Consider the following 16,647-nt stretch of genomic DNA (forward strand, 5'->3'; position numbering starts at 1 on the left):
CATCCTGCGCCGGAAGCTACGATGGCAGTTCCTTTGGCGCAGAACACGCCAAACAGCCCCCATGTCTCTCATCGCGGTAAGTGCTTCCTGGCATGTGTTGGGGTTTACTGGGACGGCCACTGTTTGCTCACTGTCTTGCGCGCATTAGCTCAGATTGAGAGATCGTATTGCCAGGATCTCGCACCGATAGATTCTGGCCTCCCGGGCAATTTTGCAGAAGTCGTGAAGGGTGTTTATCGCAGCTCTTTCCCCCTTGCAGAAAACTTTGAAGCATTGAAGGAACTGGGTTTGAGGACCATCCTGTAAGAGGCGATATCCTATGCAGCTATTGTTATCCGCTGACAACCGAACAACAGTACTCTCATTGAGGAGCCCTACACTACAGACCATCTGAAATTCCTCAATGACAATGGGATCTCACATCTCCGTATCATCATTCCGCCAAACAAGGACCCAGATGTCACAATGCCTGACACCGACTTGGACAAGATCCTTGGAATTTTGCTCAACAAGGCAAATCATCCTGTGCTCGTTCACTGCAACAAAGGCAAAGTAAGTTTATCATCTGGTAACGATGTTATGCATATAGACTGATGTCGTTTAAAACAGCATCGTACAGGCTGTGTCGTTGCATGCTTCCGCAGGTTGCAAGGCTGGGCGCTTCAGGATGTTATTGACGAATACCTGAAGTACTCCACGCCAAAGTCCAGAACACTCGATGTGAGATTTATCGGAATGTTTGATCCAGCAAGGCTTTCTCAGTTGGCTCAGCACTCTGGCGTCGCGTCATGGGCGCCGTCCACTATGCACCTAAAGACGCAATCCGAACACAATGAGCGGGAGCAGATTCCACCAAATCGCCGCATCTACGCATCTCGAAGCGAAGTCCGCGCATCCGAAGTTCGAGCATCTTAGAAGGTTCCATAACTTCTTGAGCACCATCATTTTCGCCACGTGTCATGTACGCTGTCGGCCGTTGCTGCCGTCTTTTTTGGCCCTCGAAATTGTCTGGAGTTAAGGGGGATCTTGAAGGATATCTGTGCGACAATATCTGGGAATGGAGGGAACAAATTGTTATCTGGAGGGTATGGTGTATCGGTCTCATTTGTCCTTCAGCTTGGCTTTTATCTGTTCGAGGTTTGAAGTTTGGTCACATCCTGTTTGGTTTCTAGGAGTCTGTCTGCAAGAAACCTGCATTAGTCTTGAGAAGTGTGAAAGTTAGTCTTGTCAGATAAGCTGCAAGATCTTCCTCACATTACTGAGGATACATTCATCTCTAGCATTTAGTGTATCATGTCAACGGGAATATTGTCTTATTATCATTATCATCGTTATCCTCCATTTTCGTAAGACTGCACTGATTATATCTGGCAGAAGACACATGGTCCCACTGATCAAACATCAGCAATTGGATATCCGTCACCTTAATCATACGAGATATTATCCGCGACCATACCTAGCTAAATATATATTCGTAATTAGTCACAAAGCATATAATCGGACTCGTCGCCCACACAATCCCTTTCTTCTCTTAGCCACGAAAGAGATCCCGGGCTGTGAATCTCATATTCAACCCCATTCAACAAAGACACTTCGTTTCCACGAGGCGCATGTTCCAGCAACGAGCAAAGCAGCGGTTCTTGGTCGGGACACAAATCTAATCTAACGATATCTTGTTGAGTAAACGTACTACTTGGAGATATGGTGGTTTCTCTCTCGAACGATAAGAGTGAGCATATATCTCCTTCTTCTTCTCCTTCCGCCGCATCGTCGTCCGTGCCGATGTAAGAGTCTGATATGGTATCTTCTCTGGGATAATTCTCTCCGAGAACATCCTCTCCGAATGCCTCGAGAAGTGAGTCTTCGCTTAAGAGGCTGCGCTCGAAGGATAGGCCTGCTGTTGTTTCTTGGTGGGATTGTAGTTTGAGTGCAGCTTGTGGGTCGTAGAGTTGTTTTTGCGCAATGCGCCAGAGGGATGTCTTGATTGTGTCACGGAGGTGTATGATGTCTGTTTCTGGCGGGGGATGAAAGTTTTGAGCTGCTTTTGGGAGTTTGGGGTAGAGATATTGAAGATTGGAGGCTTGTTCGCGCAGGATGGGGTTGCGTGTTGTTTTTAGCAGGGAGGTGATTGATTTGGCGATTGATGGGATTAGTTGGGCGCGTTGATTCATTGCCTGATGGGTTGGGCGTCTGGTTAGTTGACTGAGCGATTTGGGGGGGGGGTTCAGTACTTCTCTGTATCCGGGACTGAAAACTGTGGGGACTATCTGGGATAGAGATTGAGTGGGTTCGAATTCGGCGGTAGTCGTGTGGCAGTTCCCCTGTTGGGATGGACCGGCGACTATTCCCTTTAGACCGTTTGTGAAAAGGGAGACAAATTCGTGGGATGTGTGGTTGTGGTCGTCCTCTGCTGAGAAAGTAAAGTCATCGTTGATATATGTGTCCGGCTGACTATTCTCTCCTTCTTGTATTTGATAGAGCTTGTCGAGGATATTCAGCTCTCCGTCTTCGTTATCCACCGGTGTAGTACTTGGAACACAGGGCTCAATCCAATTTGGAACATCAGGGCTCCAAACCGGGAAAGTCGATGCATATAGCTCGTCATACGTATTGATTCCCAGAACAACATTGATTGTAGAGACAGAAGCGACTGGGACAGCGGGAGGAGGGTGAGCTTCCTGAGGATTCCGCAACCAAGTCGGAATTCTCGACCGCTTCACCAATGCAGATCGTGTTGAGGCTTTTCGCGCACCGAGCGAAACCTGAATCCCATCCTCTTGCTCATTATACTTGCAGCTTTTCAGGTAAACAGTAAGACCTAAATCGTGCCAGATCTAGACCACTTCCGTCAGAATATATATCCGTTAGGGATGTATGGACAGAAATCACACGTCGGGCTGGCTACCTTGGAGGTGTAGATAATGTCTGCAACATTAGATGTCACATTTGATATAGGATAGATATGGCTCTGAGTAGCTTTGATGTAGATGTATAATCTGAGCTCGGGGGTCTGGTCGAGCCAGACGTTGCCTGAGTGAATCGCCTCTTCGAGAATCCCTACGTTTTCTTCGCTCCATGGACCAGTAAAAGCAACCTCGATTGATGTGTGGAGCGTAATCTCCAATGTGAGATCAGACGTAGAAAGAGATGTCTCTCCCAGATCAATCGTATGGGTCATTGTATAGCCCCATAAAGTTGTAAAAGTGGGGTGTCACTACGGAGGATTGATTACGGGTGAGCACAAAGATAGAAATATTGATGTATTGGCATTGTTATTGTTGTTTATGCGCATTGGGAGTTCATATGCGAAGTCATACATTACAGCGTGTGCCTTTTATACATCTGTATACAGCTTTAGCTCATAACTTTAAATACATACCCCACTAGTACCATTCAGGGATAGATGTATACTCTGCAGGGGGTGATCTCAGGAGCCAAGAAATATCATGAGATCTGATATATATGAAACGCTCAGCAATTGTACTAATCAGTTATAAGACCTCACAGAAATGGCCTTCTCTTACAGAGAAATCGATCCAAGAACCCAACTGATACAAGAATAAGATGAGATCACTTATTGTTGCCTGATACGGTAATCTTTATCGATAAGCGCATCACGTGCACCTCCCCAGGATTATCTGGCCGCAATGCATCACCCGCACGTGGAGATGGAAATAACAACAACATCGCCAATTTCTTTAGCAATGCCTGGGGATGAAGGCGAATTTCCTCTTTTGACCGAACAAAATGACTACTCTAGTCCTTATTCCCCCCCTTTAGTCCCACTGTCTCCCGTCGGACAACACGACCAAACAGCTCACTCGCTCCTACCTAGCGCATCCCCGACTTCTCCTATAAATGGTCACAAACGCCATTCCTCCATGTCGCAACCGGTTTCAGACGGACAGCGTCGCACTCCACGCACCACGAATCGTGTCAGGTTTGATATTGAAGACGGGGCGGGAGATGAGCGCCACTCGGGTAGCCCTGAGCGCATCTCAGGGGAATCCGCCTCGTCGTGGCTGGAGGAGGAGGATTATACCCGCGCGACGAATCAGCCAGGCATGAGTGGCTCTGGGCAAATGGTACCACTCCTCACGGACATAGAAGCTCCCAGCGTGGCCCTTGCTACCTCGGACGACTTCTTCCCTGAGGAACACCTGGAAAGTGCCAGGCCGCGGAGTGGAATGCGGATGGCCTTTATGAACATGGCCAATAGTATTATAGGTGCGGGAATCATCGGGCAACCCTACGCTCTCAAACAAGCGGGTATGGTGGCGGGTATGGTCATGCTGGTGGCTTTGACGCTGGTCGTGGACTGGACGATCCGGTTGATCGTGGTAAACTCGAAATTGAGCGGCGCGGATTCGTTCCAGGCTACAATGCAGCACTGCTTTGGGAGAAAGGGGCTGATTGCTATCTCAATCGCCCAGTGGGCCTTTGCGTTTGGCGGCATGATTGCCTTTTGTATTATCGTGGGCGACACGATCCCGCCTGTCCTAAGTGCCTTATTCCCGTCGCTTCGGGAGACGTCCTTCCTCTGGCTGCTCACCAGTAGACGAGCCATTATTGTTCTCCTTATTATGAGTATTTCATACCCGCTGTCTCTGTATCGAGATATAGCCAAGGTATGTCCTCCTCGGCTAAATTCACCCCGCGTCTTCTTCCTATCAGTGTCTGACCATCGAGTAGTTGGCAAAGGCGTCGACATTGGCGCTGGTAAGCATGTTGATCATATTAGTGGCTGTTATTACACAGGGATTCCGTGCGCCCTCGGAATCTCGAGGAGACGTTAAGAACTATCTCTTCGTCAACTCGGGTTTCTTCCAAGCCGTGGGTGTGATATCATTTGGTATGTACCCCGTATCAATGAGACTGGGTGTAGTTGGAATCGTATACTGACCATGCTAGCCTTCGTTTGTCGTATGTAGTACCGCTCCCGTCCATAATCGCAGACTAACGGTATCGAAGATCATAACAGCCTGTTGATCTACGGCTCACTCAAGAAACCAACATTGGATCGATTTGCAAGAGTGACCCACTATTCTACTGCAGTCTCTCTTTTCATGTGTTTATTGATGGGTATCTCCGGTTTCATGTTCTTTGGCTCAAAGACCCAAGGCAATGTTCTCAACAACTTTCCTCATGATAATATCATGGTCAACATAGCTCGACTGTAAGTCTTGTGATTGTACACCGGATGAAGATGTTGGGCTGACACCAGAAGTTGCTTTGGCTTGAACATGCTTACTACCATGCCGTTGGAAGCGTTTGTCTGCCGCTCAGTCATGACCACTTATTACTTTCCCGACGAATCTTTCAAAATGAACAGGCACTTGATATTTACGACAGCTTTGGTCGGCGCAGCAATGGCTCTGTCCTTGCTCACATGTGATGTCGGAGTGGTACTCGAGCTGGCTGGCGCGACAAGCGCTGCTTCATTAGCTTACGTTTTCCCTCCGTTGTGCTATATCAAACTGAGCAAGGCGAGTCGACGGTCGAAGATCCCAGCCTATCTGTGCGTTGGGTTTGGGGTCATTGTCATCGGCGTTAGCTTGGTGCAAGCAGTTTTCATGATCATTGGTATGTTCACAGCTTCGAGTACCCTAATAAAGACCACCTGGGACGCGCTAACCACTGATTCCTGTTCATAGATGGCAGTGACTCAGGTAGCTGCAGCTCTTGATCATTTCATAAATTGTTCATATGCACCTGATAGACTTGTCAGCCCCTAGATTTCGATCTTGATGTAAATATATAGGGCGTTATCTTTAGTTCGTTGTTTATATCCTATCGCTACAAAATCCAAACCACTTAGGCGATTGACCACATCGCGCTCCTCAAACCTAAGAAATTCTGAACCAGTAGGATTAGTAGGTCGGGGATGTCAGGACTCGACGTTGCGATGTTCCTCCGTTTGCCTGCGCGCGTTTGGTTTTCCCAGCAACCCACTCCCCTCAACATCCGCACAACTTGCAACTACTCATTCATTTCCTCATTCACTCTTTTCTTTCCTTCACCTTGATGTCACATGAGCGCCTTCAGCTGATTCTTCTGCTCCGTTGTGGCCACGGCCCAACCTCTCTTCTTTCCACGCGCCATCCATTTCCAAATTCACGCATCGTCTTTCAGTTAGAGACATCAGTTTTTTGTTTCCTTGACAGAAAGAAGTACAAACTGTTGTCTCTTGATACTTTAGAAGTGGACTTCTGTTTTTATGCCCATGACTGGATTTAGGGGGTGTTTCTAGCCGCTCAATACTGGCGTTGACTTCATCTTTTCGTCTACTCTGAAGCAACACCGTCTCATCGAACTTTGTCCACTCGTTCCGATTTCTCATCATCTTTCCATCTGAGATACTGTTACTGTCGCCTGATCATCCGACTAGTCATGGACCCAGTAACCGCAGAGCGGCTCCAGAAGCTGCAAATGGTGAGGACCCATCTACTCCTGTACTCTCCTTTGGGCTTTGGCTAATACCTGGTCGAAATCCAAACAATAGGCCGATCTAGGAACAGCAAGACGTGAGCACATCTCGACTGCAGATAGCGCAAAGTTCAACAAGCTTCGTCTTGAAGACATCGAAGCAACCCGGCTATCGAACAAAGTCGGATCCAGGGCCCAACGTCTGGCCCAGGCAAACAAGGATAAACTCGCGGGATGGACCAGTAAGTCACATATACAAGCGTCAAGATTGCGGAGTTGCTTTCTAAAGACTTTACTAGATGTGCACAAGACTATCGGAGATACGGAAGACCTAGAGGATCTCGACAACTTGATGAACGGCCAGAGCCACCGTGCTCATCTCAACGCCAGCGTACGCCGTGTGGACGAACCGGTAAGATCTTCGAGGGGAGCCCGATTCTCAGGGCGCGGAGGCGGCGTGGTTGGAACTCGAGGCCAACGGGTCGCTCCCTAGTAAGTGTCACATTGCCAATGAACGACTGTATGTCTGTGGTTCTATACTAAAGTATTAGCCCTCCTGTAACTGCAGCGAACTCGGTTCCCATTCCACCTGACCGAAAGCGTGTGCAAGACCCAGCGCTAGTTCCAGAGGTCAAGAAAAAGGACCATGAGACAAGTTCCCAGGGAACAAAAGCGTCATGTGAGTTTATACAAACTGGTCTATCATATTGGCAATACAATACTAACCGCACAACCTCACTCTAGCTTCAAGTGTATCTTCTTTCCCCCATGGCAAAAACCCTCCGGATTTCCTCAAAAGCAGACGGCCAATGTAAGTGCCAACCTTTGTGACTACACCCACAAGTCTGACATCCTCGCAGTACGGGTACGGGCGACTTCTCTAGAAGGATCAGCCCACCAGAGAGCTTTATGGCTGCCGCTCGACAGATGATGCAAATCCAGAGCATAGTCAGAGAACCCTCCGAGCCTAAGACGCCGCCACCTACGACGGTTTGTGAGCCGGTGCAAAGTCAGAAGGCCGTTGCAGAAAAATCCATGTCCAAGGCATTGCCGACTCAGGTAACCGATAAGAATGGGCTGATGCAAAATCGGGAAGTCCAGGACGTGGATAAAGCTCGAATTTCCATTGCATTCAACAAAGAAGATTCGGCCAAGAAAGGCACTCAGACGTCTGTTGATGGTAACGCATTTATGACACAGAACAGACGCGAAGGTTCTCCTAAAGCTAAGAATGCTCCTGAAGTCAAGGATGCTTCTAAAGCCAAGGATGCTTCTCAAGTCATGGATTCTCCCAAAGCCATGGATGCTCCTAAAACCATGGATGCTCCTAAAGTTATGGGTGCTTCTAAAGTTATAGATGCTCCTAAAGCCATGGACACTCCTAAAGCTAAAAATCAGCCTTCGACCCCATTGAAGAAAGCCCTGGCGCCTAGACAGGCTACTCCCACTAAGAAGGCAAGCATTGAAACAGCCATACTTCTGGACTTCAGTGCTACGCCACCTCGAGGGTCCTCTCTTCAAGATGACTTGGCAAGCCCTGCACTCCAGGACCTCAAGGGACTACAATTTCAAGATATGTTGTTTGATAGAGGTACTCTAAGCTCGGGACAACGGGAACTGTGCAATTCTATTTTTGCACCAGCAAAGAAGTTGGGCTTCCAAGATGCAGAGAAAGAGAAAGCTAACACGACTGACGCTCGAGGTTCAACGCCCGTCGCGCACCCAAGTCCGCATGATACCCACCAGCGTGACATAGAACTACTATGCGAACTTATGGAATCTGCATCACTGTCCATTGAGCACCGTGAAAAGCTAAAAGAAATAGAAGCGGAACTATGCAAATCCCCGGGATCTACTCCAGTGAAGCGCAAAACAAGCGCCTTGAAAGTCCCACAAACCCTTCTACCGGAAACGAAGCGAGAAACACCGGAGGAATTGCTGGGTCCTAGGTCATCTTCTTTGGCACAGACTCCAATCATGACGAGCAAGACACGCCCTACGTCAGCACCCACGAACAGCCCAAGCCCGCAAAGCCAGTGGAATATCAAAGCGCCGCCGTTCGTCCCACGCGATGTCTCGAACTATCGCTCGCCACCAGATAGTTCCTCCAGTGATTCTACTGGGAGTCTGAAATCACCTCCTCAACCCGGCCAACCCACGCCTGTCGATATCAATCATATCATCGGCGACCACTTGCTACCTGGAAGGAGGGGAAGCCATGGAGCTCTAAGCTCAGTCCCGATGAATGAGTCTACTTCTGCTGGTTCGTCTTCCATCCAAACATGGATATACATCTGACTAGCCTCCTAACTTTCTTTCAGTTCCAGACAAATCTTCAGTCAAGTTCGACATGCCAAAGGCACCGCAGCCAACCCGTGTTCTTCCCCTGAACAACCCCTTCTCCCCCCGACCCGCCGAGAGTCTCAAAAAGCCCATTGAGGTTTCTATACCACAAGTCCTCCCAAAACTCACCGAGCCTTCCACTCCTCTAAGGGTGCCGAAGAACAAAGCCGTCCGCATTACGGATCCCAACGGCAATGACCTAAGCGAGTCAATCTACGCCCCTAAGTTCGTCGGATCCAGACCAATCGTCAGAGCTCCCAGCAACGCAGTACCGACTGGCGCCGTGAGAATCACCAGCCCCAACAGCAACACCACAAGCCAACAGGTCCACGCTCACAAGCCCGCCGAAACCAAGCCTAAACCCACCGGCCGTCCAGCGACGAGTGGTCTGGAAGGCTCGATATACGCCACATCTACATCCCGCAGGCCTCTCCGTTAGGCTGGTCAATAATAATCTTCAAATATTCAATACTTTCCGCTATCTCGTTTTGTATTTTGTCGAAAGCTATCTTTCTGTTTTGCTTCCTTGCAATGTTGTTTGATCTCTTTCCTCCTGTTTCTGCTTTCCCCTTTTTCTTTTGTTAACCAGCCTTGGTGTCTCCGTCGTTCCTGGCGTTACGGACATATTTTCCAGCTTACGTTTTCATGCCTGGTCTTCTTCTTCACGGCTGTACACTACTCAATGCTGCTTGTTCCTCGCTAGCTCTCTTTTCTTTCCTAATGTTGCATATGCGCGATGCCATGGTGGAGAATATCTCAAGCATTATGGAAATCTGTATGTACTCGTTATTAATCGATCAAGGATATGTCATTGTCGGAATATCCGCAAAATGAGCCTCGAATTGCACGTAGTAAGCAGTAAGCATTATATAGATACTTTCCATATAGAACCCGCCGAAGGTAACATAGCATAAGTCTGGGCCAGGAAGCGTGATATGACAAATAGAAGAGAAAATGCGCACGCATCACAGACAGGCTAATGTATAATCTCAAAACTGAAAAGAACACAAGCTCAAGCAAGCCAATATCAAAAACGAAAACATCAACGCCCGAAAAACTCCAGCAAAATAAACACCATTCGTCCTATTTCCTAACGCCTATGCATATAACCCCCAAGCCACCGAGAAGATAGATAGATAGATAGAGACCCTTCACAAGACACAGAACAGAGCAGAGCTATGTATGTCCGAAAATGGAAGAGCTAACTAGCTAGCTGGTACTCATTCTATTGTTGTCTTTGGTGCTGCTGCTGTTGTTGTTGCTGCGCCAAGCTAGCTTCAACAGCTTTGAGTCTCTTCGGATCATTGACACCAACAGTGGAGGCAGGCCCGCTGCCATTGGAGGTTATCGCGTTCGTTACATCGTTGAGAGGAGGGCGTTTCCCGTTTTGGTTTTGCGGCGGCCCGAAGCCCGGTCGGTTTGCTGGTGCTGGTGCTGGGACAGCTGGTGTTGGGGCATTTGCTGTGGTTTGTGGGCCAATGTTTGGGCGTGTGAGGGGGCGGAAGGATGATGTTGTTGGGGGTCTGTTCATCGGACTGCCGATGCCGCTGCCGCTGCCGCCTGGGGCGCCGATCTTGCGGGTCATGTCTTGGGAGGGGTTGATGAAATCGCGTGTGGCGTTCGGAGCAGGTGAGGCGCTGGACAGCATGGGTCTTGAGACGGGCAGGGACTTGGTGTGGTCCACGCCGGCGGTTTTGCGGATTGATGGGCTTTCTGCGTGGGGGTCGAAGGCTGTTGCGGATGGGTTGTGTGGGTTTTCTCGCAATAGGTCGGCTGTCCTGGCGGAGAAGAATCCGGCGGAGGGAGAACTGCCTGGTGGGAGCATGTCCTGGGCTTTGAGGTCCGGGTTGTTCGAGCCGAATTCTCCTTTTACCGGCGGCGGACCGGCGGCTGCTGTCGCGGGCTTGTTCAACTGTGGGTGGGATGTCTGCTGCCCGGGTGGTTCTACCCTGGCCTGTTCAACGCTTTGCTGGTGGACATGAGGACCAACGCGGATTTGATTGGAATTCCCTGGTGCGGGAGGATTTTGTCGACCATTGAGGGCAGGAGGGGGAATTTGCCTGGCGGCTGGCCCTGGATTCATGGGTCTTCCTGGTTTGGAGGGCGTTACCATAGCCGGGTTTGGCCTCCCGCTGGGATGGAAGTTATTCCCATGAGGTGCTCGATTGGCGTTAGGTCCATGCAAAGGGGTTGGTGGCTGCTGTGCGTCTGGTCCGATTACAACTTCGTCGGGATTCCCAGCCTCAGCTACTCCAAAGTCTGCTTCGTCGAACAAGTCACCTGCTGCAATTAGCGATAGCGAATCACAAGATAGCCGCATTTCTATACGTACTCCCAAACTCTCCACCATCATCAGGTGGAGTGCTATGACTCGTATTGGCGGGTTTCGCAGTAATTGCCGGACGCGGAGGAAGATCATCATCCTCCGGCGTTGGCTTGGGCCGGACAGGCTCTTTTCTAGCCACAAAGTCAGGGTGGCGGTGTAGGTCATCAACATCCCATCTGGCCTTGATTGAACAGTCAATAACCACCGCAGTCCCAATCATGGAAGATACCTACCGGCGCGGCTTTCACTTTCGTAACTTTCGAGACGTAGTCCTTGTCGTAAATGCAATTACCTAGAACGTTGCCAAAGTTCCTTAGTGCACGTTTGAGACCATCAGTCGTGCCCTCTTTCTTGGCTTTTTCGAAAGCCGCAGCTTTCCCTTTGCAGTTCTCGATGTGACCGTATCCAATGTCCTGTGAACCCAAGAGGTCAATTTTCGTGAAAAGAGCCGGTATCTTAATAACATAGCACGTACTTCGTGGAAAGTTCCATCTTTCAGAGTGACCCTGATGATCACAGATAAACCCAGACTAATCTTCCCCGTATTCGGACTTTCCTCGACCTGGCAAAACGAAATAGTTAGCCTCTCCTTCCTCAGCACCTAATCACCAGGTGGAGAAAGCCCAACATACAAAATCGATCTGAATATTCTGAATCGAGCTCGACCACCCATTAAACCCAAACACCTCATTCGCGAGGTTGATACATTTATCCGCTGAGAGGTAATGCACTTTCTGCCCCCCGGGACCCGATCTGGAGGAGATGTATTCGGGCCCAAGCTTCTTGTCCAGGCGAGATTGGAGGGTGGCGATCTCTCGAGCGGTGTACTCGTTCATGCGGCGCTGGGGCTCTTCAAATGGGTTTCCTGACATTGTTCCGGTCGCGTTGGGCATCGTGATGCATGCTGGTCCGCCTCGATGTTGGTCGCCGACACTAAGTGAGAGACGCGTTAGTGAGTCTGAGAGGGTGTGATAAGATAGGATAGGATGCGGGAGGTGCGGTCTTGCTTACGCAGGCATAGTATATTAGATCAGTGTAGTGGGTGCAGTCGCAATCATTGAAGAGGACACGACTGGTTGGTGGTGAGGTGGGTTGACTGACAGGGCATGTTCATACGTTAGTATAGCGGGACGCGTGACGGATGCCGACACGCCTTATCGCGGTGTCACGTGATCTGATATTCCGTAACCATGGGCACTGACTCGATCACTTGCGATTATTGATTATTGGTCGTATTTCATTGGTCTTCAGTCTAGATCTAATTTTTACGGGAATTGGAGGATTAAACGCTGATGGTTAATTTGAGGCTAAGTTCAGCTCAATGCTACAAATTACACTGCTGTTGTAATGCGACAATGCGTGATGTCTAACGAACAGCACCCCTACACCATTGCTTCGACCCCAAACTATGTTGGTCTCGTAGAATATGCTCAATTAACCCATCACGTCATGTGAAGGTTTAATGAATATCATTTCTTGGTTAACAATAGTATCGCATCATTGAATGACGAGACTGGCACTGGGGATCAAGCCCAGATCTTTCAGCGACTCGCCAAAATACTCCGAATCGAATACCTTCCTCGGGTAGGTCTGCAAAAAGCTCTGCACCTCAATGCCATCTTCTTGGTTCAAAGCCGCCGCGACCTCAAAGAGTGTGGTGGTGACAGGCATCGTCTTCATAACGCTACCCTTGGGTGTCTGGAATCGCAGGCGAGTCTCCGTGTAAGCAGACGCCGGTTTCGATGCGACAGGTCCCGAGGATGTGGGCGCGGGTGCCGGCGTCGGTTGAGCAGGAAGTGGCTTTCCCGCCCGTTCCGCTTTCTCGCGTTCAGATCTCAATCGGCGCTCTTCCTTGTCGGCTTCGATCTTGGCTTTCACCCGTCGCTTGGCTTCGATCTCATCCTGCTTCTCCTGCTTCTTCTTCGCGGCCTCCTTCATCCTCTGTTTCTTTTCGAGGTCCTCCTTGGCATCCTGGTTTTCCTTGTTGCTCTTTCTTCGGATTTCCTGGAGCAAAGATGAGGAGTCAGTCAATGATTTTAAACGTGTAAGGGAAGCCTGTCATACCTCGTTCCTCTTTTTATCGGCCTTCTCCTGTTCCGTCAAACCGGCACGTTTCTCAGCTAATTTCAGGCGGAGCTCCTCCAACTTTGCTTTCTTCTCCTCCTCGGTCAACGGCTTGAGTTCTTCCGTGGATTCGGAAAAGTCCACATGCTCAGACTTGGAAGCGTGGAATTCAGCCTGGGCCTGGCTTCTGAATTTTTTGCCGCACTCGTTGCACACCAAGCTGCGAGCCTCTTCACCAGGCTGCAGAGGGGGTCCTTCTTCTTCCTCTTGGGCGTCATTGGACGCCTTGATCTCGTCGAGCGATTTGTCTTGATTCTGTTCGAGCCATTCGAGAGCACCCTGGACTGTAGAGATTGTCAGGTCAGAGATGAGACGGCAGAATGCTGACGGGGAGAAAACCTACTGCCACCGGTCTTTGACACGGCTAACTGGGCTCTTTCTTTATCAAAGCCCATCTCAATGAGCTGATCGAGATCGGATGCCATGGTGGGCTAAGAGGTGTTGCGCGGTGGGGTGATTGGGTTCACAACGCGGGGTAATGGATGATGTGATGAAGACTGGCCACCTCTTGGGAAGAGCGATGGTCAATGGAGGCCTATATAGGGTAAGAAAGAACCCTCTTAGTGATTGTGGATGAGGTGATGAATGGTACGGTGTGAAGTGAAAGAAGGGAAAGAAAACACGAAGTCAGGTGTTTGGTGAGGTTCCTGGTGACGTATTGGTTTGGTGTCCATCCATTCTCTGGTTGATTGCGGGAGGGCCCGCTTTACGCTGTGTTACCATTGTTACAGTATCATCTAGGCTATACTCCTCCAGCATCGTGTATCTCTCCGTTCTACAGAGTACCTCGTGTCTAGATCTTTCCCTGGGGTCTATTGGGATGTATGATATTGAGTCAGTGTTCAGCGTGGTTTGGATGGGATAGTGACCATGGCGCCACTCTAGGATGTAAGAGCCGTAGTGATCTGGTATGTTTTGTTCCTACTTGTATCTTGACTCAGGACGACCAACGATGGCTTGATAACCCAGGTTGGACGATATCAATGGTGACATGTCAATGCAGTGACATGTATTGGGCCTTGTTAAGGCTCCATAACAGATGGATTGCCTGGAGAATATTTATTTTTAGAGGACCCAAAGATGTCGCGGTGGATCCAGAGCGATCGGTCTAAGACAGGGGGAAATGAGCATAAAATCATGAACAATGAATCTGACAGACTGGTCATCTGGGTCTGTTTGATCACCTGGTAGATACTTAGACACTGATATTGATCATAGTCAGTTCCTGCGATCATTCAAATGAAAGCCATGATGATCATGAGAAGGAGAACAATAAACAGAGAAAGCACGAGATCTTTCATGACATCACCTGACTGTGGCTGAGTCAGCTGTCTGCTGGTCAATGAACGACACCCCAGGCACCCAAACAGACCAAATCACCCAGAAAAATACAATACCGAACTGAGCACATCGATCTCCATCCGACTGCGGTTACCTTCTGCCTCCTCCCCATCTACCATCTCCTTCATCTTCCTCCCCCCCCCTTAGTTTGGGTGATTTCCCGTCTCATCTTATTCCTCCCCACTTCCCGTTATTACTCTTGCCTACCCTTTTCTCGCTTCCTCTCTTCTTGCTTTTTACGTTGATCCTCCTCTTCAACCATACCCCCTTCTCACCCAGACGCTTCGTCAGCGATTCCTGCGCCGTGCGGTCACCATGTCTGTCATTCTCGACCCGCCAGAGTTGAGCTTCAAGCGTAGGTGTTTCGCGAGTCTGCGATCGTCTTCTACATATTGACGGGTTCTAGGTCCCTTTAACCGTGAGGTGTGCCAGGTCCTCCACCTGAACAATGAAAACCCCGAGGCTATCGTGTTCAAGGTATGTCGGACAATCTCCCTTGAATCGTCGATCGCATACTGATACTTTTCATCCTTGTAGGTGAAAACCACGGCCCCCAAGCAGTACGTTCACCCTCGGTTGGATTTCATATGGTATACGAGTGCGAACGCTCACTGGTGGAAACAGTTACTGTGTTCGTCCCAACTCGGGGCGGATAGAACCCGGAAAGCATGTGGACGTCCAGGGTAAGAGACCGATCGGCACGAAGGTTTCGGTGATCCAACGACAGTGGCTGACTGTGAAACAGTGCTTCTCCAGGCCATGAAAGATGAGCCGGCCGAGGATGCCAAGTGTAAGGACAAGTTCCTGGTCCAGACTGTCTCGGTCTCTCGCGACATGGAGTTTGCCAATGTCACGTCTATCGTAAGCGCAACTATTCTTGTGCCCATATCCGTCACACCCACTAATATGCCTCTAGTTCGAAAAAGCGTCCAAGTCTGCCGTCCAGGAGCGCAAGATTCGCGTGAACTGGCTGCCTGAGGATGCCTCGGGCGCCGAGGAGGGGACGGAGACCAATGGCATTGTATGTACCATATTCCTACACATTTTTCTCCACTTGCGCAACGTATCTAACGACATATCTCTTTCTTTTTTTAGCATGTTCCCGATGATGAACCTCCTGCCTACACCTCCCCCAATGCTACCTACCAGACTCCCGCTGTGGGCATGGCGAAATCCACCACGGACACGTCACCAATCCCACCGCCTGATTTCAGCGACAAACCCAAGCGCGAGATCTCGACCCCACAAGCCAGCAGTGCCCAACCCTCGTCTGTCAGGTCGCCCACCGGGGCTTCTGCCGAGGAGCTCAAGTCCAAGCTGTCCGACGCCAATTCCCAGATCCAGAGACTCAAGGACCGACTGGCAGACCAGGGTCTGCGTCAGAGGAAGATCGGAGGCGAAACGGAAAGTGCCGGTGCTCCCTTGGCTCAGCGTAGCGCCCAGGCCCCTGTGGCTGGTGTTCCCCTGCAGATTGTCGCCGGCTTGTGCCTGTTGAGCTTCCTGATTGCCTATTTCTTTTTCTAAACGGACCAGGGAACTATCTCTTTCCATCTTGCACTTTTCGTCTCCCTGTCCACGTGTCTAATGTCGTCCCATTATTATTTGCTTTTTCCCTACCCGCACCAATTGTATTCTCTCTGGAGAGCACTACTTTGATCATTTTCTAGCATCAGCATTGAGTTATGTCTTGCTTTGCTTTGTCGCCTTCCATTTTCTTTTCTGCGCTTCAATTCTCCGCCTAGGCATTCCAGATCGGGCCTTTCACCTACTTATTCTATACGCTTTATTTCTTTTTTTTTTTTTTTTTCTTCAGTTTACTATCCTTCGCTTTCCTTTCTTTCCTCATCCTATATGGTGTGATCCATCAGCAGTGCAACTCAACCACCAACCTCGATATAAAAACAGCGAGCTTCTTTGCTCGAGTGTTCGGGGCCCGGTCGTCCACAGCGCAGCTCAACGCCAGGCCGGTTGCACCTCGGGATCTAGTCATCTTTCTGTATCTTAGCAGCGGACTCACGAGTCAGTGCTGAAATTTGCGTGTATTACCTTTCCCCCCGCCTCGTCGGATCTGATTTTCTTTTCTCCTA

The 16,647-nt window shown here is 49.7% G+C and overlaps 7 protein-coding genes across 7 annotated transcripts; 4 read left to right on the forward strand and 3 right to left on the reverse strand.

Moving 5' to 3' along the window:
- Positions 1-21: 21 nt before the first annotated feature.
- On the forward strand, positions 22-1,019 carry yphA (tyrosine phosphatase family protein; the record flags this gene model as incomplete). Its single annotated transcript, XM_024841440.1, has 4 exons — positions 22-76; positions 149-302; positions 357-552; positions 610-1,019. The coding sequence occupies 4 exons, from the start codon at positions 22-24 to the stop codon at positions 913-915; spliced, it is 711 nt and encodes a 236-aa protein (XP_024690802.1). The 3' UTR covers positions 916-1,019.
- Positions 1,020-1,478: 459 nt separating this feature from the next.
- On the reverse strand, positions 1,479-3,178 carry P168DRAFT_306389 (uncharacterized protein; the record flags this gene model as incomplete). Its single annotated transcript, XM_024839022.1, has 2 exons — positions 1,479-2,834; positions 2,906-3,178. The coding sequence occupies 2 exons, from the start codon at positions 3,176-3,178 to the stop codon at positions 1,479-1,481; spliced, it is 1,629 nt and encodes a 542-aa protein (XP_024690803.1).
- A 703-nt stretch (positions 3,179-3,881) lies between these two features.
- On the forward strand, positions 3,882-5,686 carry P168DRAFT_320765 (putative amino acid transporter; the record flags this gene model as incomplete). Its single annotated transcript, XM_024840390.1, has 6 exons — positions 3,882-4,628; positions 4,693-4,852; positions 4,912-4,923; positions 4,972-5,176; positions 5,228-5,583; positions 5,655-5,686. 6 exons carry the CDS (start codon positions 3,882-3,884, stop codon positions 5,684-5,686), a joined length of 1,512 nt encoding a protein of 503 aa, XP_024690804.1.
- Positions 5,687-6,390: 704 nt separating this feature from the next.
- P168DRAFT_320766 (uncharacterized protein) lies at positions 6,391-9,208 on the forward strand (the record flags this gene model as incomplete). Its single annotated transcript, XM_024840391.1, has 8 exons — positions 6,391-6,432; positions 6,503-6,668; positions 6,726-6,817; positions 6,870-6,918; positions 6,995-7,105; positions 7,171-7,237; positions 7,287-8,689; positions 8,748-9,208. 8 exons carry the CDS (start codon positions 6,391-6,393, stop codon positions 9,206-9,208), a joined length of 2,391 nt encoding a protein of 796 aa, XP_024690805.1.
- A 397-nt stretch (positions 9,209-9,605) lies between these two features.
- P168DRAFT_306391 (RAD52 DNA repair protein RADC) lies at positions 9,606-12,193 on the reverse strand. Its single transcript, XM_024839023.1, has 6 exons — positions 12,107-12,193; positions 11,728-12,028; positions 11,571-11,657; positions 11,329-11,508; positions 11,102-11,276; positions 9,606-11,049 (listed from the first exon to the last, which is right to left on the reverse strand). Exons 1-6 carry the CDS (start codon positions 12,112-12,114, stop codon positions 9,995-9,997), a joined length of 1,806 nt encoding a protein of 601 aa, XP_024690806.1. The 5' UTR covers positions 12,115-12,193; the 3' UTR covers positions 9,606-9,994.
- Positions 12,194-12,524: 331 nt separating this feature from the next.
- On the reverse strand, positions 12,525-13,644 carry P168DRAFT_273247 (uncharacterized protein; the record flags this gene model as incomplete). The annotated part of the gene is made up of 3 exons (XM_024835367.1): positions 12,525-13,099; positions 13,160-13,503; positions 13,563-13,644. The coding sequence occupies 3 exons, from the start codon at positions 13,642-13,644 to the stop codon at positions 12,593-12,595; spliced, it is 933 nt and encodes a 310-aa protein (XP_024690807.1). The 3' UTR covers positions 12,525-12,592.
- Positions 13,645-14,665: 1,021 nt separating this feature from the next.
- On the forward strand, positions 14,666-16,329 carry P168DRAFT_42926 (putative integral ER membrane protein Scs2). Its single transcript, XM_024841938.1, has 7 exons — positions 14,666-14,915; positions 14,967-15,037; positions 15,098-15,120; positions 15,185-15,243; positions 15,306-15,421; positions 15,477-15,581; positions 15,656-16,329. Exons 1-7 carry the CDS (start codon positions 14,876-14,878, stop codon positions 16,082-16,084), a joined length of 843 nt encoding a protein of 280 aa, XP_024690808.1. The 5' UTR covers positions 14,666-14,875; the 3' UTR covers positions 16,085-16,329.
- Positions 16,330-16,647: the final 318 nt, after the last annotated feature.

The sequence above is a fragment of the Aspergillus campestris genome (assembly GCF_002847485.1).
Source record: "Aspergillus campestris IBT 28561 chromosome Unknown P168scaffold_10, whole genome shotgun sequence".
In the NCBI taxonomy this organism is placed as follows: Eukaryota; Fungi; Ascomycota; class Eurotiomycetes; order Eurotiales; family Aspergillaceae; genus Aspergillus; species Aspergillus campestris.